The sequence below is a fragment of the Diabrotica virgifera genome, chromosome 3 (assembly GCF_917563875.1).
Source record: "Diabrotica virgifera virgifera chromosome 3, PGI_DIABVI_V3a".
NCBI classification, from domain to species: domain Eukaryota; kingdom Metazoa; phylum Arthropoda; class Insecta; order Coleoptera; family Chrysomelidae; genus Diabrotica; species Diabrotica virgifera.
In genome coordinates, this window is record NC_065445.1 from 185,999,042 (window position 1) to 186,025,465 (window position 26,424).

The 26,424-nt window shown below is 32.1% G+C and overlaps 2 protein-coding genes across 3 annotated transcripts in view; one reads left to right on the top strand and one right to left on the bottom strand.

The window, feature by feature from the left end:
• Nucleotides 1-268: 268 nt before the first annotated feature.
• Nucleotides 269-26,424, top strand: part of LOC114328092 (proton-coupled amino acid transporter-like protein CG1139) — a 170,757-nt gene continuing 144,601 nt past the window's right edge. The window contains exon 1 of one of the 2 annotated variants that reach the window (XM_028276848.2): nucleotides 269-452. The gene's annotated coding sequence lies outside the window, so the exon portion shown is untranslated. The remainder of the gene's footprint in view (nucleotides 453-26,424) is intronic. The other variant, XM_028276850.2, reaches the window with a different exon arrangement.
• LOC126881466 (uncharacterized) lies at nucleotides 15,675-16,929 on the bottom strand. The gene is made up of 2 exons (XM_050645743.1): nucleotides 16,801-16,929; nucleotides 15,675-16,635 (listed from the first exon to the last, which is right to left on the bottom strand). Exon 2 carries the CDS (start codon nucleotides 16,465-16,467, stop codon nucleotides 16,135-16,137), a length of 333 nt encoding a protein of 110 aa, XP_050501700.1. The 5' UTR covers nucleotides 16,468-16,635; nucleotides 16,801-16,929; the 3' UTR covers nucleotides 15,675-16,134.

Consider the following 26,424-nt stretch of genomic DNA (forward strand, 5'->3'; position numbering starts at 1 on the left):
TGACCGCACGGGTATAAAGTATACTATTATGTAGTTGGTAACTAAACAAGAAAAACATAATAATGAACTATACAGTATGCCATAAATTATATTAAAATTTGAAAAATATTAAGATAATACGGCCAATGTGTCATGTATATTTCCTCTAGCGTTGTCTTTATCATTGTGTACTGTGGTATTTATTTTACTAAGTTGACATACAATTTCACTGGACTATATCAGATATTTTCAAATAATAAAATCGTAAAATTCGCTAAAAACTTCATTTTTCGCCAGTGCGACTTTGGCAACCGTCTAGTTTTCGAAATATATTTAGATACCTGTATTGTTTTTATAACTTTAAATAAGGTAGTGAGTCTTCCATTAAATCCACAAGTTTGTCACGCATCAGTTGTTGTGTAAGTGCAGTAAGGACAAATTATTATATGGAACATACTCAATTGTAATTGGTGGTAAGCTCCTATTTATACCAAAAAAATATTAGAATTATAAAAATAAATTAAGTAGTTGTAAAATGAAGTAAAAAGGTTTTTATTAAATTTATCAGTCAAGTTTTCATCCAATTTTAGAATAACTTCTGCGTAGATTGCATATTATGTATGTTAAATTAATATGCGTTATTAAGACACTAGTTAGAAGTCAAAAAATATTTTCTGTCTCCTTACCAAGAATTATTTATAGAAAATTACTAATCAGTCAGCGCCAGCGCCTATTCTACATTTTCTAAATTTCCGATCGTTATCAGATATCTGCTTCATTTCCATTGGCAATTGGGCATGCATTCTACAACTTTTTCTTACGTGCTATATTTTAAATCCTCTATGGAATTTACTAAAGCGACATTTTTAGTTTCTCTGTATCATAGTTGTTTTTACTTAGCTTAAATGCCTAGATAACTAAGGCCATTGGCATGGTAGATGTCATTTATTCTAAGACATTTGAGAATCTAAGGAACTATAGCAGGTTTAGAAGATCTGCTTCTTAGGCGACGTCTTTAATATTTTTCCGGACATAGCTGGTGTATCCACTGTTGGCAGCCCGTAAATGTATGGTTTACGGTAAGGCCACTATGATTGCACTGTTGACGTGTTGAACGTTTATTTGTGTCAAAATGCAAAATTTTGACGCCGGTCAAAATTTTCAATTTATTTTAAATGTAATCAATTTTTCGAATCCTGAGAAAACTAACAACTATTTTTGAAAAATTTAAACGCAGAATGAAAGATTACTTTATTACCGAGGGCCGAAAGTCCCTTAGAATAAATAAAAAGTTTCTTTTGAATGAGATATTTAAAATTAAAAATCACACTAAATTTTCTCTTAGTTTTTCACCCCTGTGACTTATTAAAATAAACATTATAAAAGTTTTTAGGAACTTTCGGCCCTCGGTAATAACATAATCTTTCATTATGCGTTTAAATTTTTCAAAAATACTTATTAGTTTTCTCAAGATTCGAAAAAAATTATTCCCATTTAAATAGCATTGAAGCCGAAAGTTCGTACCCATCTCCTTAATTGCAACCAGTTTCCTAGTTTTGACAACTGTCACATTTAAGGAAATATCCATAATATACTTTTCGTTCTGTATCTAATGTCAAATTGTCACGAGGAGAACACAAATAGGCAAATTAAGCGCTCGATTTTCTTCGGTAAGGTTATTTCATGAATAAAACTGTATTTATAAATAAACTAACTAATATTTTGTTAATATCTTCATCTAAATATTTGCTAAACTGTGCTTTTTACTTTGACAAGTTGAAAAATGTGTGTCACATTAATTGGGATCAATGTCGCTGACTGTTTTTATATAAAGACTTGAATTTTATATGTAAGTATGACAGTAAAAATAAATAAGAAAACAATGCTTCATTTTTTCTCAAATTTGTTGTCATTGGGCAATAGCCACTCGAGCCCTGCGGGCTCTCGTGTCTATTGCCAGACAACAAATTTTCGAAAAACTGTCGCATTATTGTCAATTTATTCTCACTCTCTTGTGATATTATACCGGATAATTATTGATTATTTCATTCATAGGAGATTCTGACTAATAAAAAGCTACAGAAATAAAAATTAAACTGATAATTTTTGATAATTTCCCGTCGTCAAGTATATTACGTCAGATGCCCTTCGTTGCTATGAAAAAATACATTCAGTGACATTAATGATAAAATTATAAAAGTGATGTCTTTCAACAGTCAAATATTTATAACAACTCTGTGTTTAATTGTGCTAATTTGTACTTACATAAATAAATTACAATGAAATTTTGGTTTTGAACAGTTTTATTCATGAAATAATCGCAACAAATTGCACTCGATCTCTAAAATTAATATAGAATTTTAGAGCTCTTGTGCAATTACTACTGATAATATTTATAGGTAGGAAAGTTTTGAAAAAGATAAAATAGTGTTTTTTTTATTAAAAATACACGGAACTCATTAAACGTGGCTTGTTTTTTTATACTTTTCCTATAATGTGTAGGTAGTTGGAATCTGTTGCCAAAAAAATAACGAAGTTATTATTCTATTGTAGACATTTTTGATGCACTCATCTATTTCATGGTGCGTATTTACTGAAAACATATCAACAAAATAAACATAACTTGAGTTTTATTGAATATTACAATGTATCTTGTTTGCTTTTAGTCTAAGATCCGAATAGGAGGTCAAAATGTACCTATCTGCTAGATGAAACATTTTTTTATTAAATTTCATGCATAGACAAATATTTCTAGCATGGGTTGCCTATCAAAATCGTGTTATAGCTATCCTTAAAGGGGGCTGAAGGGGTTGAAATCAATATTCCAAACACATTTTTTTTGAAAGTATGGTATAATTATTTTAGTTTTAAATTAAACAGGCATATTCAGTTCAATTCATAGATTACTCAAGAAAAAATTCAAGGAAAAGTACTGAAAAACAGGCCAACGGTGGCAAATTTTTAAAAAACACCTCAAAATATAATGAACTTTGCGGTGGACATCAGAACTTATCATTGAATCGTGGTAAACAAAAAATTCAAAAATATTTTGTTAGCTTATGAGTTTCTCGAGGTAACTCTGTCGAGTTTTTTAAGTTTTATCGACTTTTGACTTTTTGATACTGTTTGATTCACGATTAGTTTACCGTAAATATACGATGCTATTAAATATTACTTTAGCAATTAAAATAATATTCGGCGACACTTTTCGACAGAACTCTTTATTGATTGCTAGAGGTGTTTACAGATCAAAGTTTTGTTCGCTACTACTCACTAAAATTGCAAAAAGCGCTCGACCAGAAATCCCGTGTGGTGGGGAAAGCAAAAAATGTCTTTATCTCTTCTACAAAATTTCACTTTGGAAAAAAACGTAATTAACAAATCGTCATCACTGTCCTTCTAAGAAGCAGCAACATAGCTTGCCTGGCACAAACTTTCCAAATACCTAACTTTATAAAGAGAATCAGGAATACAATTGACAAATATTACCCAGAACTATGGGTAAGAATGAATGTATTTTAATCTATTAAGATATTTCTGGAAAATAATTTACCCAAGCTTTAGGAATATTCTGATACGCATCTACATGTAAAATAAAATCGAAACAAAAATTAACTAAACCATAAGGAGACGGAACAGATACCACTCAGAAACGAATTTTTTTGTAAAAAAGGGTGAAAATTAACATATTTATTATTGTTAAATAAAAAATAAGCATACAACAAAAAATATCTCGATAGCTTTACCTCAAGGAATGTCTACAGAAAATATGTACAAAATTCCTGGTGGGTCGGTCAAGTAGTTTTTTAGTTACAATGTCTACAGCCTTTGAAAAAAGAAGTTTTGAGGAAAACGCGTTTAAGGTATTGTCAACTTTTATTTTAAATTTCTCTTTTGTCTTTCAAATCGTAAAATGATGCACACCGGAATATCTTTTTAAATCGCGGAGTAATTTACAAAAGAAAATAAAAACAGCTGTTGACCGTTGTTCACTACGTTCAAGCGTGCTGGCGCGAACCTATTGCAAATCGAGTCGAAGCTAGGGCTATTTAACACTATCTCCCTACCTCCCTACCTTCGACTCGTTTTATAACAACGCGCTTGAGCGTAGTGAGAAACGGTCAACAGCTCTTCTTATTTTCTTTTGTAAATTACTCCGCGATTAAAAACATATTTTGGTGTGCATCACTTTACCATTTGACAGACAAAAAAGAAATTGAAAATAAAAGTTGACAATACTTTAAACGCGTTTTTCTCAAAACTGCTTTTTTCAGGCTGTAGACATTGTAACTCAAAAACTACTTGACCAACGCACCTGGAATTTTGTATATATTTTCTTTAGACATTCCTTGAGGTAATCCTGTCAGGATATTTTTGTTTTATGCTTATTTTTTGTTTAACAATAACAAATATGTTGATTTTCACCCCTTTTTCCAAAAAAAAAACCCTTTGTTTAGATTTCTGAGTGATATCAAAATGTCAAAATTAGATAAAACTAAAAAAACTTGACAGCATTACCTCGAGAAACTTATAAGCTAATAAAATTATTTTGAATTTTTTGAGGTGTCTATTAAAAATTTGCCACCGTTGGCTTATTTTTCAGAATATTTCCTTGAATTTTTTCTTGAGTAATCTATGAATTGTACTGAATATGCCTATTTAATTTAAAAATAAAAAAATTCTACCATACTTTAAAAAAATGTGTTTGGAATATTGATTTCAACCCCTTCGGCCCCCCTTTAGTATAGCTATGACACGATTTTGATAGGCAACCCATGCTAGAAATATTTGTCTATGTATGAAATTTAATAAAAAACGTTTCATCCGGCAAGCAGATGGGTACATTTTGACCTCCTATTCGATTTTTGAGTTAAAGAATTAGCTAAAAAGTATTAAATATAATTTTCGCTTTATAATTCAAACGTTAAATAAATATTCTTGAGAGCGATAAAAAGAAAGTTACTACTGCAATAAATGCAGAATACTTTAAAAGTGAAGTTTACAAAAATGCGACGGATACATGTTATATTATATTTTTTATTACAAGAAGAACTTTGAAATGCCATCGTAAGAAAAGAAAATACATCATGTCATAAGCACAGGACATGACGATGCTAGCTAACATTGAAAACAGGATAAAACGTGTAATTAGGGAACTAATTTCTTGTCTTATTAAAGTGCCCCTTCATCAATAGAAATTGGTTATGTTATTACAAGTGCAAACTCTTCTCTGTCTTCAGCGTTTCTTATTAGCTGTTCAAAATTTAACCCTGTTCATTGTCGGATGTTTCTTAGCCACGATAGCCTTTTCCTTCTCAGTTCCCTATTTCTCTGGATCTTTTTTTCACTATTAGTCGGGCATATTTCTAGGTACTTATCATTTCTCAGTATGTAACCTGTGTATAATGTTTTCTAAGTTCCATTGTGTTAAAAGATTTCTTGCCTGTTCAATGCGTCACTTCTTCGTTTGAAGTATGCTATGTCCATTAAACTCTTTTACCTTTTTATGTAATTTTAAAAATGTGCGTTTGTTGCCGTACTCCTATTTCGAGGGATTTTTTTTTTTAATTAATAACCTATTAAAGAAGTTTGAAATACTTGGGTCACGTTATGAGGCACAATAAATAAGGAGCAGATTTTCTAAATGCATTTTGTCCACTTTTTGTAATTTTGGCAAATAGAGAAAAACTGCTACGCGTTTGGCAAGAAATTAAACGAAAAACTGATATACTTAAAAAATGGATAAAAAATCATTCAAATATTATACCTATATGCCAAAAATCTAGTATTAATAATATCCCAAAAAACTTGAAAAAACTGTTGGACAAACTGCATTTAGATTGTCATCCTTGGACAAAACGCATTTTGATTGTCTACACAAGCGGTATGACTGACTTTTGGTAGTAACGATGTAATAAAGCTCAAGTAACTTCATACAAATAGTATTTTATTATTAAATACAAAATATTTTTAAAAATTAATGGAACAATATGGTATTTTACATGTCATAAAGGTTCCCATTGTCATCATCATTGCAATCACAGCACTCAGCTCCTTCGATAATATCATCATCCTCAGTTTCACCAAGGACAGCTTGATTCCCATTTTGCTCACCAGTGTCAGAAAGAATTGGTTCTAACCATGTTAGCTCAGGATCGTTGACCCAATTCGTCCCTGATAGTTCTGGAGTTTCGAGAGGTTCTGGAGTTTTTTTGGTTTAATTTGGTTTTGAAGTTCTACAGTCGAAAGCTTCTTTCCACGTTTCAATAATGTTTGGAATTGTTTGGATGGATCATTATTTCTGTAGAACAGTTCGGTCTTAAGCAAAATGTCGTTGTTGTTTTGTGATCTCTTAATAATGATTCGTTTGGCTGCACTGATTCCTTCAATTTTTTTTAAATTAGTTAACGCACTTTTTATATCATAAACTGTCCAGTCTCTACCAAGTTGTTTAACTTCTACCTTCTTGGAGTAAATGTCATAATATTGTGTAGGGGTTTTTATTGTACTGTAGACGGTAGGATCGTGTAACATTTTCAATTTGTCCGAAAACACGGTCCGCTGGCAAATATGAATATCCGCGTACCGGAAAAATAAGTACCACAGATTAAATATTTTGTGGGGCATCTCTGTACAGCCATAACATGAGTATATGCATGATGTGTGCATTTTTATTCTGAAGCGCACATCCATCTGCTAATAGTCTTAATTGTTTTATATCTGATGCACATTCAGATTTATTAAGAAAATTACATAGATCAGGACTTATTTCTGCAGATCCCCTTTTTGCTTGATGTTCCATCTAGGTGTAGAAAACTGGCTTTTTAGTATCCACATCCGTTACACAAAAACAATAAAAAAAAAACTGCTGTGCGTAAAATGCATCTTGAATAGGCACTTTCGGTAAGACTTGAACCTGCTGAAGGTCAAAACAGTAAGAAACAGTGTGTTCCGGTTTTTCATTCATTAGTTTAAAAAATTGTTTGGCCCTTACTTTATGTAGGTACACGTAGAGAAGTTCTTAGTTTCTCTATTTCAGTTTTGTCTTTGCAAAAGCTAATAGAAGTTTGGGTCCTGACACAAAAGCCACATACGTCAGTAGCAGGGCTTCCAAATGAAATATTAAAATAAGTATTAAAGATCCTACTAAAATACTTGTAATTAGCTTTCAAATTCTCAGCAGTACTCTGATTGTACAGATTTCATAAAATAGTAATATTATTTTCAGATGATAAATAAATGCGCCGAGATGTCACAACGACATCCATTATTTTATATTGTTTTGTTAAAAAATGGAAAAAACAAACGCACATAAAACAAACTTAACAGTACAGACACCAAGTATACAACGACAATGACTGCCAATGACAAACAAATCGCAATTAGTCCATAGCGCACGGACAAACTTCGGTTAGTTTGTCTACCGTCAATGGACATACAGCACATAGAAAGTTCAAGGCATTTTGTTTATTTAATTTTCAGACAACCGAATGCATTTAGAACCTCTTTTGTGACACAAAATGGTGGCTCTATACATATAGTTTGCGATGCCATCTTTAGTTAAAAATTTAAAAAACTGGACAAAATGCATATAGAAAGTCTGCTCCTCAAATATAGAATACTACAGCAAATCATCCAAGGGAAAAAAGATAGCAGAAGGTGTCCAGGGAGGAGAAAATACTCGTGGCTCCAAAACTTGCGGCAATGGTTCGGATTGTCATCTGCCGAACTATTCAGATTTGCCGTAAACAAGGTCAGAATAGTCATCTCAATCGCCAACGTTCGGAACGGGCAAGGCACATGTAGAGGAAGAACCTATTAAATCTACGTCATACAATTTTCCCAGAATTATTAATATAATCTTTTTTTAAGAACGGTCTCCGGGATGGAAATCGAAACACCAAAATTTACATCTCTCTCCTCGAAAACGTCTTACCTCTATGCGCTCATTTTCAGCAGCAGACAACATTGTCCTCATATGTGATGAATCTAGGTTTTGTTTGGGTGGCTCTGATGAACCAGTTTTACATCCCTACCAACAAACCATTCCAAATACGATCTTTCAACAGGAAAACGCAATACCTCATATTGCTCGTGATACCATGGCGTTCATACAAGAATCTGGTATGGACACTTTGGAGTGGCCATCAAGATCAGCTGATTTGTCACCCATCGAATATGTGTGGATTATGGTAGGTCAAAACCTAAATCAATTTCCACGTTCTCCAGCAAACTTAGAAGACCTGTTGTATTCTACAAATAAGAAGAATCTGGATGAGTATTTCGCAATATGATATAGACCACTTAATCCGATCAATGCCTCATATATTTAATATAGACTTGACTGTTGAATGTCGTAAAGCATTATTAGTATAGTATAGTTAATCTAAAAGATGGCATAGCCCAGACATCCAAAGTGAAAGTTATCCTTCAACACCAAATTGTTCTATATGGTCCACACAATGTCCAGAAAAAAGTCACACCATTTTGAGCGTCGGGTTTGGGGGGGGGAGAGGGGGGATAAATCGGTAAATTAGTAGTTTTTTACGTTTTTCGTCAATATTTCTAAAACTATGCGGTTTAGCATGAACAACCTTCTATACAAAATTATTCTACATTAAAGTTGAAATAAAAATGGCCCTATGCATAATCTTTCTAAAATGCATGGTTCCACAGTTACGGAGGTGGTATAGTATAACAGGTCCAAAAAAGGCCTAACCCAAACATCCAAAGTAAAAGTTTTCCTCCAACACCAAATTGTTCTGTATGGTCCACATATTGTTCAGTAAAAAGTTACACCATTTTGAGCGTCCGGTTTAGGGGGCAGATGGGGAGAAGTCGGTAAATTAGTAGTTTTTTTAAGTTTTTCGTCAATATTTCTAAAACTATGCTTTAGCGTAAACCATGTTATATACAAAAATGTTCTACATGAAATTTAAAACAAAAAATCTTGTATATATAATTGTTATAACATCAACGGTTCCAGAGTTATGGAGGGTCAAAAGTCGAGCTTTTCGATACTTTTTATATTTTTTGGACAATGTATGGTATAACTATACCAAAAACCCATACATCCAAAGTGAAAGTTATCCTCCAACACCAAATTGTTCTATATGGTCCATATAATGTTCAGAAAAAAGTCACACCATTTTGAGCGTCGGGTTTGTGGGGAGAGGGGGGAGAAATCGGTACATATATGTGTATCGAAAACCTCCACTTTTCACCCTCTGTAACTCTGAAACCGTTGATTTTATAACAATTATGTATAGAACCTTTTTTGTTTTAAATTTTATGTAGAACATGTTTCTGTAGAACATTCTTTACGCTAAAGCATAGTTTTAGAAATATTGACGAAAAACTTAAAAAAACTACTAATTTACCGACTTCTCCCCCATCCCCCCCCCCCCCAAACCGGACGCTCAAAATGGTGTAACTTTTTACTAAACAATATGTGGACCATATAGAACAATTTGGTCTTGAAGGAAAACTTTTACTTTGGATGTCTGGGTTAGGCCTTTTTTGGACCAATTAGACTATACTACCTCCGTAACTTTGGAACCGTTCATTTTAGAAGGGTTATGCATAGGGCCTCTTTTATTTCAAATTTAATGTAGAACAATTTTGTATAGAAAGTTGTTCATGCTAAAGCGCATAGTTTTAGATATATTGACGAAAAACGTAAAAAACTACGAATTTAGAGATTTCTCCCACTCGCCCCCCCCCCCAAACCCGACGCTTAAAATGGTGGGACTTTTTTCTGAACGTTATATGGACCATATAGAACAATTTGGTGTTGGAGGATAACTTTCACTTTGGATGTCTGGGTTTGGGTCTAACTATACCATACTATATGGTATTGGGTACCTACTATAAATACTAGGGGAGTGCATATAGATTTTCACTTTGGAAAAAATCAAACAAGATAGAACTTTTTGTAATTTCATTAAGGAATGTTTATTAAACAATATATCAAAAAGTTCTACTCGAGAAGTGGGTGCTTCATTTTTTATTAAACAAATGAACTACGAAATTAGATGTTTTTTTAAATAACTCCGAAAATATAAATTTTAGAAAAAAACTGACTTGACCATTGAAAAATTCAGAAAATTTTACAAAAAAAACCTTTTATAAAGAATTTTCTAAAATTACATCTGTATCTTCTATAATGTTTTATTTATAACGCTAAAACCATCCTTCTCACAAACATTAGCGCACTGTAAACTAACGTACGGCGAAGTGCACGGTTGAGTTATTTTAATGTAATTCTTTAACCAATGAATCAAATAAAATTTTACAAATTGAACATGAAAGAATAATAATTAAGCTATCTTATGGTTATAATAGAAAGAAATCAAATGTATGAGCATAAGTACGGTGTGGGCGGAAAGTGAGCCTTAAAAGAATTTTGTTTAAAAATGATTTAAAAATGTGTAACTAATACAATTTTTTTTATAAAACTCTCAATTTTGTACAACTTACCTTTCACGCATCTTACTAAATGATGTTTAAATCAAAAAAAAAATCTCAAAAATTTAATTCAGATGATATGACGTCTCAAAAAAATGTAATTTTTGAAATATTCGTAGTATTATAGAATTACCACCACTTTATGACGGTATTACTCAAGTTTAAACAGATCTATTACAGTTTTATAATGGCTTTTTTAAAGCTTAGTATGTAATCTTTAAAATGCACTGAATTATTTTACTTTAGAAATGAAATAAACTATTTCTTTTTAAGAAAATTAAGAAAGATAACAAAAACTGAAAATTACCAGCTAAAAAAATGTTTATACAAAGTGATCAAAGCTTTTTTTTGTAAAACTTACCTAAAATAAATTTAATAATAAGCTTTAATAATATTAAATGTTCAGCAAAAAAAAATTTTTTAGCTCTTATACAGTATGTCTGCGTAACTTGGAACCTATTGATAACTTTTTTATTGTCAGTTTTACGAAAAAAAGTTATTCTTTATAAAATACTCTGCATCGTATATTATCTAAGATGCGATCATCAAATATCACGTTTAATTAATTTTATACGAGGTATGCCAAAAAATATGAATTTCATTCAAGAGTAAAGTACCTTTACATTTCACAATATCGAAAATTGTTATTAAGAAAAGTTGTTTGGAATTAAAAAAAAATGTTTTAGTGTTTAATTACATCCTTCTTATTAAAATATTGTGAATAATAAAGGCACTTAACTCTTAAGAAAAATTCATATTTTTTCATACCTCGCATAAAATTAAAAAAGGTTGATATCTGATGGTTGTATCTTAGATTTTAGACCAGTGAGAGCATTTTATAAAGAATAACTTTTTTCATAAAAGTGATAATAAAATAGTTATCATACTTATATATTAATAAAATGATGATGAGTATCCGTAATTTGAGAAAAACTTGATTTTTTTTATTAGAATGATTTAATTGTATATTTAGACATAGTTTTTAATTTCAAGCAACTTTTTTGATATTTTGGAATATAAAGGTACTTTACTCTTTAACGAAATTCATATTTTTGGCATAACTCGTATAAAATTGATAAAATGTGATATCTGATGGTTAAGTTTTAGATTTTTGACTGTCCAGAGCATTTTATTAAGAATAACTTTTTTTCGTAAAATTGATAATAAAAAAGTTTTCCATGTGGTTCCTAGCTACGCAGACACACTGTATAAGAGCTTCTGTATAAGAATTTTCAAATTGCAATGCCATATTCGGATTCAACATAATCAAAAACAAAATAAAAACATATTTGATCAAAGTAAAATGATGAATTTAAGGATATTTTTAAAATTATTTATACAAAACAATTGTTATTGTTTAAACAATTAATAAACAATTAGCGGCAAAATCTGCGAACAGAACTTTTTACTTTAACATGTATATCAACTAACAAAAAAAGTTTTAGAAAAATATAAGCTTGTTTGAATTTTTCCGAAACAATGCATGTTTTCGTTCTAATTGCACTCCCCTATACGTTTGAGAAGCAGATCACCTCTTATTAACGTAGCTCTTATTAACGTCAGTTTGACAGCTCGACGATATATTGGTGAAGTACTGTAACCAGTTTACATCCCTATCTATAACCATTCCAAATGCGATCTTTCAACAGGAAAATGCAAGACCTAGTATTGCTTGTGACACCATTGAGTTCATACAAGGATCTGGTTTAGATACTTTGGAGTGGCTATCAAGATCGGCTGATTTGTCACCCATCGAACATGCGTGGATTGTGGTAGGTCTAAACATAAATCGATTTCCACGTTCTCCGGTAAATTTAGAAGACCTGTTGCATTCTATAAGAATAATATGAATGAGTATTTCGCAATATGATATAGACCACTTAATCTGATCAATGCTCCGTAGAGTAACTGAGTGTATAGAAAATCAAGGGAAACACATTATTAATTTATTGATAAAAATGACGTTGCAAATTTGTTTATAATGATATCATATAATAAGGATATTATTAGTACCTACCTGCTTTCCGAATGAAACATTATTTTTTATTAAATTTCATACATAGACAAATATGTTTAGCATGGGTTGCCTATCAAAACAAATAATTGGACTACGTAGGTCCTACGTAGGTCCATAAAGGTTTTCACCCAAAGTGGTCGAAAGTATAATCATTTGAACTCTTTCGTCCGTGTAACTTTGCGTCGATTTATATACTATTTTACAAATTTTTTAGTTATTTTTATCAACTTTCGGTCATAATTGTTTAAACGGAAATGACTTCAAAACCGGAACTAATGATTTAAGCTTGACTTTTCAATACGCTACGATTGATACGTCATATGTACTTTTTCTGCGACTATAATATGGCACTTCCGGTTAGGTCTTTTGACCCGGAAATGATATAAAAACCAAAATTATACACTTGTTCTCATCTTGTTAAGTTTCAGTGGCTTTAAAACGGTATTTCCGGTTTCTACTTCCGCGGTCAAATTTCTCATCTTTAATACCGTTCTTGGGTTATAAGCTTCCATTCGACACCTTATTTGTCATTCTATCTGTATTAGTAAAGGAGGAGTTATATTCGCGGACCAACGGACAGTCATGAAACCAGAAGGGTATATTTGTTCTCGTCCTGCTAAGGCGCTTCGAATAATATATCGCTTGTACTATTTCGGTGACTCTAAAACAGAACTTCTGGTTTCATTTCTAAAACCGGAAGTCCGAGATCAAATTTCTCATCTTTAATTCCATTCTTGGGTTATAAGCTTGCATTCGACACCTCATTTGTTATTCTATCTGTATTAATAACATAGAAGTTATTTTCAGAGACGGACGGACAGAGGGACAGACAGTCATGAAACCGGAAGTACATAATAATTGTTCTCGTATTGCTAAGGCGCGTCCAATAATATATCACTTGTACTATTCCGGTGACTTTAAAACAGTAGTTCCGGTTGTATTTCTGAAACCGGAAGTCATAGGTAAAATTTATCACCTTTAGTAGGTACCATTCTTGGAATTAAAGCTTTCATTCCACACCTCATTTGTTATTCTACCTGTTATAATGACGGAGGAGTTGTGTTGACAGACAGACATACAGACAGACGCACGGACAGACAGACGGACGTGGATAATTCAAAATTGTCACATTTTTTCAAAATTGGGTGAAAACAATATTGTCATAGTTATCCTTAAGGGGGGAATTTAGGGTTTGAAATCAACATTTCAAGCATATTTTTGTGATTTTTTTTAAAAGTATGGTAGAACTACTTTTTTTAATTAAATAAGCATATTCAGTACAATTCGTAGAATAATAAAAAAATTCAAGGAAAGTATAAAAAATAAGCCAAACGGTGGCAAATTTTTAAAGACACCTCAAAAAACAGTGGATTTTGCGGTGGACATCGGAACTCATGATTGGATCACGTTAAACAAAAAATTCAAAAAGATTTTGTTAGCTTATGGGTTTATCGAGGTAGCGCTGTTAATTGTTTATTAATATTAACGATTTTTGACTTTTTTGCAAGAAAGGGTGATTATCAACATATTTATTATTGTTAAACAAAAAAGAGCATAAAATAAAAAATATCTCGACAGCGTTACCAGACGAAATGTTCAAAGGAAATATATACTAAATTCCAGGTGGATCGGTCAAGTAGTTTTTGAGTTACAATGTCTACCGCCTTTGAAAAAAAGCAGTTTTGAAAATAAAACGCGTTTAATGTTTTGCCAACTTTTATTTTCAATTTATTTTTTGTCTGTTAAATCGTAAAGGAACGCACACCGGAATATTTTTTTAAATCGCGGAGTAATTTACAAATAAGAATGGGAACATCTGTTGAACGTTTCTCACTACGCTCAAGTACGCTGGCAACGCTCAAGAACCTGTTGCAAAGCGAGTAGAAGATAGGGATATTCAACACTATATCATTGCGTTTGATATTAAAATTTAATTATTTAATATAATTTAAGATTCTCTAACAATCTTTATTTTGATCAAACTGAAAAGTCTCAGATTCAGAATTCACCATTATAATAAAAATTAAAAGGGTAAATAGTTATTTAAATCTGAAAATTTTCTTGTTATAAGTTCTTTCTGGTATGGGCCATTCCACGAACATACGCCTGTTTTGGATTACTTCGACAACGAATATTTTACTGTGCAACTTAAGAAGTACGAAAGTAAATGGCGCTAATAATTATTCCAATAAACAACAATGTAATTTGCCATTTACTTTCGTTCTTCTTATTTTGTACAGTAAAATATTCGTTGTCGAATTAATCCAAAACAGGCGTATGTTCGTGGAATAGGGTATACATCCTTAATCTGCGACTTTTAGAATTTATAAGACAGCAGGCGACGAATATAGAAAACAAATAGGACTCTAAGGTCCGTAAAGTTGGCTTGTCCACTTTTATATAACAATAAAATTTTCATGCCATAATTTAGTGCTCATTTAGTGCTAATTTTGTACCGCAGTCCCGAATTTTGTGCTCTTTATTTATTTAAAAAAGCAGGTGGACAAGCCAGCTTAACGTTAAGCTGGCTTGTCCACTCTTAGTACACAATGAAAAAATAAAATTATTCAGATTCTAAATAGGCTATAATTTAGTGCTCATTTAGTGCTAATTTTGTACCGTAAACATTATAATGAAATATTTGTTTAAACAATTTGTTATAAACAAAATTTAAAAAAATTAAAAAATAGAAAAAAATTTTATGCTAGAATTTAGTGCTCATTTAGTGCTAACAAAATATCCATATCCTGAATTTTGTGCTCTTTATTTATTTAAAAAAGCAGGTGGACAAGCCAGCTTAACGTTAAGCTGGCTTGTCCACTCTTAGTACACAATGAAAAAATAAAATTATGCATATTCTAAATAGGCTATAATTTAGTGCTCATTTAGTGCTAATTTTTTACCATAAACATTATAATAAAATATTTGTTTAAACAATTTGTTATAAACAAAACTTTTAAAAATTAAAATATCGAAAAATTTTTTATGCAATAATTTAGTGCTCATTTGGTGTTAATTTTGTACCATAAAGATTATTATAAAACATTAAAATTTTAAACAGTAATAAAAACGAAAATTTTTAGTGATCCAATTTAGCGCAAATTATGTGCAAATAACTAAATAAGACATCGTGAGATCAAATTTGGTGCTCTTTATTAATGTAGAAAAGAATTACAGTCTAAATATAAAGGCATGGTGATACAGATTTAATTGATTTTATTTATACGTTTTTTCAACTTTAATGTATATTAGAAATTCTATGTTGACTTTTTTGTCCACATCTTTGGTTAGAGTTCTTTGTGTTCCTGCATTGAGATCATTAAACTCGGTCCACAGATTATTTCTGCGACAGATTGTTGTGTAGTGTCCCATGGACAGTTTTCCTAATCCATTAGTCGACGTAAGGTCATTGTTAATGTAACGGATTACTCCTACCAGTAAATAATAATCAGAGGTCCCAAGTACATCGGGAAATTTTATCGGGATGTTATCCAGATGAGTTAAGGTCCTGATGTCCGTTAATTGAATTAAGATAATTGGACCTGTAAAGAAATTATTTTAAGTATATGGATTTTCTTTAATTTATGTGTACACGTGAAAAATAAAATACTTTTGTTGATTTTAATCATTTAAAACGTACCACTTGAATCATATTGCACTTCTGATTGTCCTCAGCATCCTCTTCTGCTACAATCTCTGTCAGCTGTTAATGCTTCTTGCATTTCCACTTCGCTTAAAGCTTCCTTAAAGAGTAAGTTATCCAAAAAATAATAATTCGTTTCTCGGGTTCTTTGAGGGCAACCATTATTACAGTTTATGACTATTCTGTTAATTGGTAATTTTTCAATTAATTTTAACATCATGTCAAAAGCATTTGTGTTGCAGTCTACGTGTATTACTTTTTGAAGTTCATTATTTGTTTTGTTTAGTGTCTTCTGTATAGCACTTTCATGAAACTCCAGTAAAATTCTGCCTCGTTTTACATAATATTGTGCAACTCCCATCTTTTTTATATATAGTGCAAGTGCAATAAATGGACAATCCTTTTGTAATGTTTTTAATGCATTTTCGACTTCAGAAAGGTCTATTGCTCCAACAATAAACGATTGTACAATTGAATCTATTGCACACGTGTTATAAAATGAATACAATTGTTTTTTAATTTTCACACCCTAGAATAAAAGAAACCGGTATAAAATTTTAAATATTTTAATTATTTTGTTTATCGTAATAAATTCATAATTTGATTGAACTGAGTTCATTTAAATTAAGTAATTATTCACTATTAACTATTTTGCAACACAAAGTAATATTTAATATAAACTGATTAATTTTACCTTTAAATTTAAAGCATTTCCATTCTTCAGAATAGGCACTTTCTGCAAATTATCTTGAAACAGTGAATCAAAAGTAGTTTGGTTTTGATCCAAGTATTTTGATAACTTTGCAGATTTTGTTCTCGATTTTTAGTTGTATTTTTTGATGCCTTAGTGACTTGACCACGCCAATTTTCTTCTTTTCCTAAGTCGATTATTTGTTGTACGTTGTTTACAGCATTGCAGTTGTTGCACAACATTTCACTACTCCCTTTTTTTTTGTTGTGCACAACTGGATGAACACAATTGGCATATTATTTCTTTGGTATTAATTATTCTTACGTTCTCTTCTTGAATTGTATCTGTAAACATGAGAGAAAATAAAAATAGTTGTAAAATATATAACAAGGTGTAATGAATAAGAAATACCTACTTCAGTTAGAAGCTTTTACATACCCTTTACGAATTCTTTATCTTCCTTAATTGAGATTGACTTTGGTTCAGTAGCAATTATTAAATTTCTTTCTGCATCAAGATCTTTCTCCGATTCATTTCCAGATCCTTTAGTAATTTCAACGTTATCTTCTTTGTTTTCCATTGCATCAGTTTTCGCTTGAATTATATTAGAGCGACCAACCAGGTACTCTAAAATCGCATTAACTGCTGCATCTGCTCTCAATTTTTTTTTTCAAATATAGTACATTGTTTACCGGGTAGGAAAAGCTTAACATTCCTGGACGACTGTGAAGATTGCTAAGTCGAGGCGCAAGCCGAGACTTAGCAACACAGAGTCCAGGAATGTGGCTTTTCCTACGAGGTAAACATACTATTTTTCCGCAAATCGTTTAAAGTTCGACAGATATTGATTGATTTAAAAAAAAAACGCGATAATTTTATTCCCAAATTAATGGTGCTTTGAAATTCCTAATAAAATTACTTGGGTTACTATGGAAACGTATTGAGGTTGAATTGTCAAACTTGACAATGTTTTCTATCATTTATGTAGAACACTAACAACTGTACGGAAATATCATTTCCTTACAGTAAGGAAATGACATTTCCTTACAGTAAGGAAGTCCTGACTTTTTCTTCAAGAAATTTTGACAGGAATGTCAAAATTTCCTGGCGATTTGCGGAAAAATCTTTTTTTATATTTTTTATTTCGCTTTCTACTGCAGAACTGGAAGCCGGAATTTTACCTAATCCAAATTTTTGTACCCAAATACAAGACCATAACGGGAAGCTTTTAATGTCTTTCTTTAAACGTGCGCAAAATTCTGGCAAATTAAATGGATTGTCATGTATTCCTATTTCTTTTGTTTTCACCATTTCGACTTCTTTTTCAACATTTTCAAACCAATCTGACCAACAATTTATTGGTTTATCTGTTAAGTTTTCACTTTCTTCGTTTGTGTCGTCAAAAATAGATTCATTAGTTGGCCTCATTGATTCCCATTTTTCTGTTACTTCTTCGTCGAAAAGAGCCTCTTCTAAACCATGTGGCTGAACTATATTTTTTAAAAATTGTTTTTGCGTTTCGCAACTACTGTCTTCATTTGTATTAATGAGTAATCCATCTGTTTCGCAAGAAGCCACTATTAAAATTGCTTTTAGAATAGTGGTTGCTCTTTCTATAGTTTGACATAATATTAATTGTCCTATAGCAGCTTTATAAAATACTTTAACTTTCTTAGATTTTGTCAAGACACTCAAAAAATTAACGTACAATTTAATGAAATGAGCAACATCCATTCTAATAAAACATTGAGGGAGGTCAGAAGCATTAACATATTCTTCGATGGTGCGGTACTGAGTGAATGCTTTAATGCTGGCGATTATGAGCGCTTTTCCTCCATCACACGTGAATTCTTTAGGTTGAGGGGCACCTAAACGAGTCCACTCGTTAAGGAAGTACATAACTGCATTAGTATTATGTACTGAGCTCAGCATTTGTGCTACACTAAATTGTCCTGCATCGTTGTTAACAACAAATGCTGAGGAGTCCGACATTGAAGATGAATTTATCATAGAACAGGCAGACGAGTACGACTCAGACGAGCATATAGAGAATGAACCTCAATCTTCAAGCAAAATTTTGATATCCAAGGATGGAACTGAATGGAGTAATGATCCAATGCGCAGTGCTCAAACAAAACCTCGCAATAGCCTACGACAAAAAGATGGGCCTGCAGCTAAGAGTAATTTATTTACACCTAAAGAAGTATTCATGTCAATTATGAGCCCAGAAATTTGTGACATAATTTTAATGTGAAACAAACAGAAAAGGCAAAAGAGTCTGTGAGGCTTTTAACAAAGAATTGGCGCAAAGATTCCAGAATGCTTCAAGACGGCCTCCACAAAAAAAATTTTAACCATTTACTGAATGTGAGCTCAACGCATTTTTTGGTATTCTAATTGTTGCTGGTGTACATAGAAGTAACAAAGACAACTTGTGTGAGATGTGGAGTATGGATTCTCTGCCGTTAATACGTGCAGAAATGTCTCGTGATCGTTTCAAGACCATGTTACGATTTATCAGATTTGACAATGAAAGTAACCGGGAAGAACGCAAAAAACCGATAAGGCTGCACCCCTAAGATATATCTGGACAATGCTAAATAAAAATTTGCAACAAGGCTACAATACCATTCGAAGACATAACCATCGACGAACAATTGTTTCCGTATAGAGGCCGTACAAATTTTACGCAATACATACCTTCCAAACCCGCTAAATATGGTATCAAGGATTTTTGGGCTTGTGATGCATCAAATGCGTATCCCTTACAAGGTCAGCCTTATACTGGAAAACCAGCAGCTGGTTCACGACAAGTTAACGTTGGCGAACGAACAGTTTTGGATCTGGTCACATCTTATAAAGGTTCTGGTCGGAATGCTACAACAGATAACTTTTTTACCAGTTTTGAACTGGCTAAAGTCTTGAACTCATGGCAAATGACTTTAGTGGGCACAGTTAGAAAGAACAAACGATTTCTACCCACAAATATGCTAGTAAATAAGGAAAGAGCTGTTTTTTCTACTAATTTCGCATACAATCCTTATGCTACTGTATGTTCTTATGTGCCAAAGAAAAATAAAGCAGTAGTGTTACTTTCGTCCATACATACTACAGGCAAAGTAGAAGACACTGAAGTAGCGAAGCCGGAAATTATTAAGTACTACAATGAAACCAAAGGGGGGGGGGTTGACACTATGGATAAAATGCTGAGTGAGTATACGGTCAAGCGTCGAACATTACGTTGGCCCTTGGCCTTTTTTTATAATATGATTGACGTCACTGGCTTAGCATCCTACATTATATATCGAGAGCACAATCCATTACCAAAAACAAAGGACCAACGCAGGAAATTTTTGAAGGATCTTGCTAAAGATCTTTGTTTGCCTTCAGTTCAATCTCGAAGTAAAAACCGGATGATGATGAGGAGTCATTTTCTTCGTAGTGCTGTAGAAATGGTCCTTGGTCGAAACATAATATTTTCTATAGTTGCTCCACCTCAAGTATCTCACAGTACTCGTGGATCTACGCCAATAACCGGAAGTTACCATGTGTGTCGGAACGAACTAAAAAAAACAGCGTAAAACGAGGAAAAGTTGTGTAGTGTGTTCTCTACCTGTGTGTGACGAACATTCTTCGTCTAAAACGACATGTATGTCTTGCGAAAATCCACAATAACATTCAGTTTTGTATTTTTATTTAAATAAACTATCATTTAATAACAAAATATATTGTTTTTTATAACCTTTATTTAAAAAAATTAACAAGGTACAAATGTACCTATGGCGTCTTTTATGGGGGTCGGAATTATCTAGGCCTTCTTCTAGGAACTAAATAAATATTTTTTTATTATATTTGGCTCACATAATCTACTGGATAAATGTAAAGATGTCACAAAGCTTCAAGTCTCTACCTCTTTGAAAAAGAAAGTTATCACAATTTGAAAACTCAAAAGTTACAATTGTACCTATGCCGCCCGACGAAGGTTAAAGTCTCAAATTTTTTCTACTGTAGTTAAAAACCATGAGAAAACACTATTGGAGGTATATTTCACGCATAAAAGTCCCTTTCAATACAAAAGGGTTTATGACGTGCCATCTTTAAAGATGTGATATCCTGGCTCCTAAGGTCAAATTATCTTAAACGGAATAAACTATTTATAGTACATGACAGTATTTAAATTATTAAAATATTTTTTTATATTACATAATATGATTTAGGCTCGATTAAAATAAACAAAGGACACAACATTCAAGAAATATATATTTTGTTAGCAAAAAGTAAGTTATTAGTTACTATTACAGTAAAGGACCGAAAATAATATATATATCTGGGTTTTACTGTAGTTGCAGAATAAAAATATTTACATTTTTATACCTTTTTAAAGTTTTGTTTATAACAAATTATTAAAAAAGAATTTATTTTACTATTTTCAAATTTTTAAAAATTTTATTTATAACAAATTGTTTAAACAAACATTTTATTATAATGTTTATAACTATCTGAGCACTAAATTATAGCCTACTTAGAATCTGAATAATTTTATGTTTTCATTGTTTGCTCAAAGAGCACAAAATTCGGGATATGGATATTTTGTTAGCACCAAATGAGCACTAAATTCCTGCATAAAATTTTTTCGATATTTTAATTTTTAAGAGTGGACAAGTCAGCTTAACGTTAAGCTAGCTTGCCCACCTGATTTTTTAAATAAATAAAGAGCACAAAATTCAGGATATGGATATTTTGTTAGCACTAAATGCTAGCATAAAATTTTTTTCGATTTTTTAATTTTTTAAAATTTTGTTTATAACAAATTGTTTAAACAAATATTTCATTATAATGTTTATGGAACAAAATTAGCATTAAATGAGCACTAAATTACAGCCTATTTAGAATCTGAATAATTTTATTTTTTCATTGTGTACTAAGAGTGGACAAGCCAGCTTAACGTCAAGCTGGCTTGTCCACCTGCTTTTTTAAATAAATAAAGAGCACACAATTCAGGATATGGATATTTTGTTAGCACTAAATGAGCACTAAATTCTAGCATAAAAAAATTTTCGATTTTTTAATTTTTTTAAATTTTGTTTATAACAAATTGTTTAAACAAATATTTCATTATAATGTTTAAAGTACAAAATTAGCACTAAATGAGCACTAAATTATAGCCTATTTAGAATCTGAATAATTTTATTTTTTCATTGTGTACTAAGAGTGGACAAGCCAGCTTAACGTTAAGCTGGCTTGTCCACCTGCTTTTTTAAATAAATAAAGAGCACAAAATTCGGGACTGCGGTACAAAATTAGCACTAAATGAGCACTAAATTATGGCATGAAAATTTTATTGTTATATAAAAGTGGACAAGCCAACTTTACGGACCTAGGACTCTACTATATGCAGTCACATTCCGTTTTCGTTCGTCTAGGAAAAGGACAGAAAGAAACTTCCTAGTACTCAAATCTGAGTGAAGATAGAAAAGTAAAGATTGTTTTGCTTGCTTTCGATTCAGAGGGATGCACAATCGCTGGACAGCTGTTTCTGCCATTGCAGGCTTCCTCAACAGCGCTAGCGTGCACACCTCTGAATCGAAAACCAGTTAGCCCATCTATTTAAGGGAAATTTTAAAGATCATTGAAATCCCCATTGGGACGCAATCCAGCGACATCTCTTAAACAAACTGGAAAGTCTCAGATGCAGAATTCACCATTATAATAAAAATTAAAATGGTAAATAGTTATTTAAATCTGAAACTTTTCTTGTTGAAAGTTCTTTCTGGTACATCCTTAATCTGCGACTTTTACAATTTATAAGACAGCAGACGACGAATATAGAAAACAAAAAGTACTACTATATGCAGTCACATTCCGTTTTCATTCGTCTAGGAAAAGGACAGAAAGATTAAGGATGTACCACAAAGAACTTTCAATAAGAAAAGTTTCAGATTTAAATAACTATTTACCATTTTAATTTTTATTATAATGGTGAATTCTGCATTTGAGACTTTTCAGTTTGTTTAAGAGATGTCGCTGGATTGCGTCCCAATGGGGATTTCAATGATCTTTGAAATTTCCCTTAAATAGATGGGCTAGCTGGTTTTCGATTCAGAGGTGTGCACGCTAGCGCTGTTGAGGAAGCCTGCAATGGCAGAAACAGCTGTCCAGCGATTGTGCACCCCTTTGAATCGAAATCAAGCAAAACCATCTTTTACTTCTTTATTTTGATATATATTTTGAATGGTAAACAGATCCGTGCAGTCACTTACATTTACTTAACTGTTTACACTGTTTGCCCGGTAGCCATGAACGTAGGCAATACCTTTAAGACATATTCAATATGTTTTAAACTTTTAGTTTCAATAAAATTTGATTGGTAAACAAATTGGTGAAACTTGCTAAACAAAGTTTTTTTTATTAAGGGGGCTTTGAAAATTTTAAAATTTTGGATTTCTTTTATTATTTTAAATGAAATGAAATAATTTATTATTTTAAATGAAAGTACATAACCTCAAGAATATTCTCTGAAAATTTCAAACTCATTTGAGCAAAATTACCGAAAACACAGCATGTTGATTATCCCTACCTTCGACTTCCTTTGCAGTAGGTTCGGTCCAGCGCGCTTGAACCTAGTGAGCGACGGTCAACAGCTGTTCCCATTATCTTTTGTAAATTACTCCGCGATTCAAAAACATATTCCGGTTTGCATCAATTTACGATTTGACAGACAGAAAAGAGATTGAAAATAAAAGCTGACAATATTTTAAACGCGTTTTTCCCAAAACTGCTTTTTTCATAGACGGTAGACATTGTAGCTGAAAACTACTTGACCGATTCACCTGGACCTCGATTTTTGACCCTTCGCTTCGTTATCGATCATTCGCTATCTGTAAACTAAACAGATACGAAGCGAATACGTTCGATAACGAAGCGAATGGTCAAAAATCGAGGTCCTGGAATTTTGGACATATTTTCTTTAGACATTTTGTGAGGTAGCTCTGTCGAGTTTTTTGTTTTATGGTTATTTTTTGTTTAACAATAATAGATATGTTGATTTTCACCCTTTTTTGCAAAAAAAAATTCGTTTTTTTTTTCTGAGTTATACCAAAAAGTCCAAAATCGATAAAACTAAAAAATCTCGACAGCGTTGTCTCAAAATTCATAAGCTAATCAAATTTTTGAATTTTTTGTTTAACATGATCCAATGATGAGTTCTGATCGCCACCGCTAAGTCCATTGTTTTTTTAGGTGTCTTTAAAAATCTGCCACCTTTGGCTTATTTTGCAATATTTTTCTTCAATTTTTTTAATACTCTATGAATTACACTGAATTCTTCTTCAAAAGCAAATCCACTAATGGATGTTGGCGATCACATTTTCCATTAACTCACTGTTTCTTGCAATGTGTATCAGAGATTGTATGTCGTTAATCCCTGTCCATTGCCTTATGTTTCGGAGCGAGGACATTTTCTTGCGCCCTATTCCTCTCTTGCCTTCAATTTTACCCTGGATTATAAGTTGAAGGAACTGGTATTTTTCGTTTCGCATGATGTGGCCCAAATATGCCGTTTTTCTTTTCTTGATGTTTTCGAAAAGCTGACGTTCTTGGTTTATTCTTTTAAGGACATCCACATTTGTGACTTTCGCCGTCCATGGTATCTTTAGGATACGGCGATAAAGCCACATTTCGAAGGCTTCTAATCTGTTTATATCTCTCGTTTTGAGTGTCCAGCCCTCTATGTCATATAGCAGCACCGACCACACGTAGCATTTAGTAAACCTTAGTCTCAGTGTAAGGTCGAACTTTGAACAGGTTAGTACCTTCCTGAATTTTACGAAAGCTTATCGAGCTTGCTCAATGTGACATTTTACTTCCCTGTCCGATGCCCAGTCTTCAAAAAGCCACGTTCCTAGGTATTTGAATTTGCTCACTATCTCAATGGACTTAGTATTCAGTGTTATGGTGGAGTTTTCAAATGCAATTAAGTTTCTGGAGATGATTATGAATTTGGTCTTTTTGGTAATAATCTCTAATCCCATTCGCTTACTGTATTCTCCGATTATAGTGACAAGTTGTTGAAGATCTGCTATGTTGTATCGATTTAGCATTCGAAGCGAACGGTTCGTTTTTGCGTGTGTGATCGGTGAAAATTAGTTTTGGTGAGTCGTTAATTAATAAAATGGAAGTCAATATCATTGGCAAAGGACATCCACCCGATCGGGGAGGGACGATAAATATTAATAATATAAAATTGGATCAGGAGGAAAAACAAACACAATTAAGTCAAAATGAAAGTTCACAGGTACAAAAGGTAGCAAAAACACAATCAAATAACTTTTTTCCAGTTTATCAGGTAAGCGATAACAATAATTCTAATGAAAACCAGTTGTTAATTAAACCTATTAAAAATAAATATACACAAGGAGACCAAGGACCGTATTCTGTCTATTTACAAAATCGAAACGGAAACATTGGCCGTCTACACCGGATCGCCACCGCGCGTCTTGTGCTTTCTGCAGAACCTACGGTAAGAGATAATATAGTTCACATCAGCGTTATTGGTAGAAATAAAGTTAGAATTGAATGTAATTCATATAAAAGCGCAAACATTTTATTTTATAGAAAAAATCTATTAGAAAAAGATTATGACATACATTCCTAATTTTATGGTACAAAAAAGTGGAGTAATTAAAGGGGTCGATAAAGGTATCCCAGAAAACGAATTAAAGGACATTATTGTTTGTAAATATGGTAATTTTAAGGTATTAAGTGTAAAAAGAATGAAAAGAAAATCAAACAACGAGCTGATAGAGACGGGTACGATAGTGGTGACTTTTAGAGGACAAATGATACCAAAAGAAGTTATCATTGAGAGAATGATATATCAAGTCGAAACCTATATACCGAGAGTAATACAATGCCTAAACTGCTTAAGGTATGGCCACGTCACGGGTCAATGTAGGGGGAAAAAAGATGCGGACAATGTGGACAGGAGCATGAATCTAAAGCATGTGAGTTAACAGAGCCTACTTGTTTATTCTGTTTTGGAAAACACTCAGCACTGGACCGAGCAAAATGTCCTAAGTTTGAGAAACAAAAGGCTATCAAATATCTTATGGTAAACGAAAATATGGCATTTGAAGAAGCAAAATTAAAGTACAGTAATAGTTATACGTCAGCCCTAAAAACATCAAATGCAGGAAATAGATATACAATAACAACAAAAAGAAAATGGAGTGAAGCCGCTCAAAATATATCGGTTTACCCATATTCGGAAGAACATGAAAATATCTTAAACAATCCTAGCACCTCTACGTACCCGCCTCTACCAATTCCTAAGAATATTCCAATGTACCACAAACACGTAACACAAAATAACCAAACAACAAACAAAAACCTTAGTGAAAATATATTAACAATATTTAAAAATATATTAGGTAAAAAACTTTTGCCAACAGAAAATAAACAAATTATGGAAGAATTTAAAGATAGTCTAGAGAAAATTTTAAATGGATCTAACAAGTAAAAAAATCTTACAGTGGAATTCACGATCGATAATACACAATCAGGGACATTTCGAAAAATATATATTTGAAAATAAACTTTTGTCTATATTATTGAGTGAAACTTGGTTGA

Excerpts from the sequence above, each read along its gene's own strand:
- LOC126881466 (XM_050645743.1), bottom strand. The coding sequence starts at position 16,467 with ATGGGAGTTGCACAATATTATGTAAAACGAGGCAGAATTTTACTGGAG.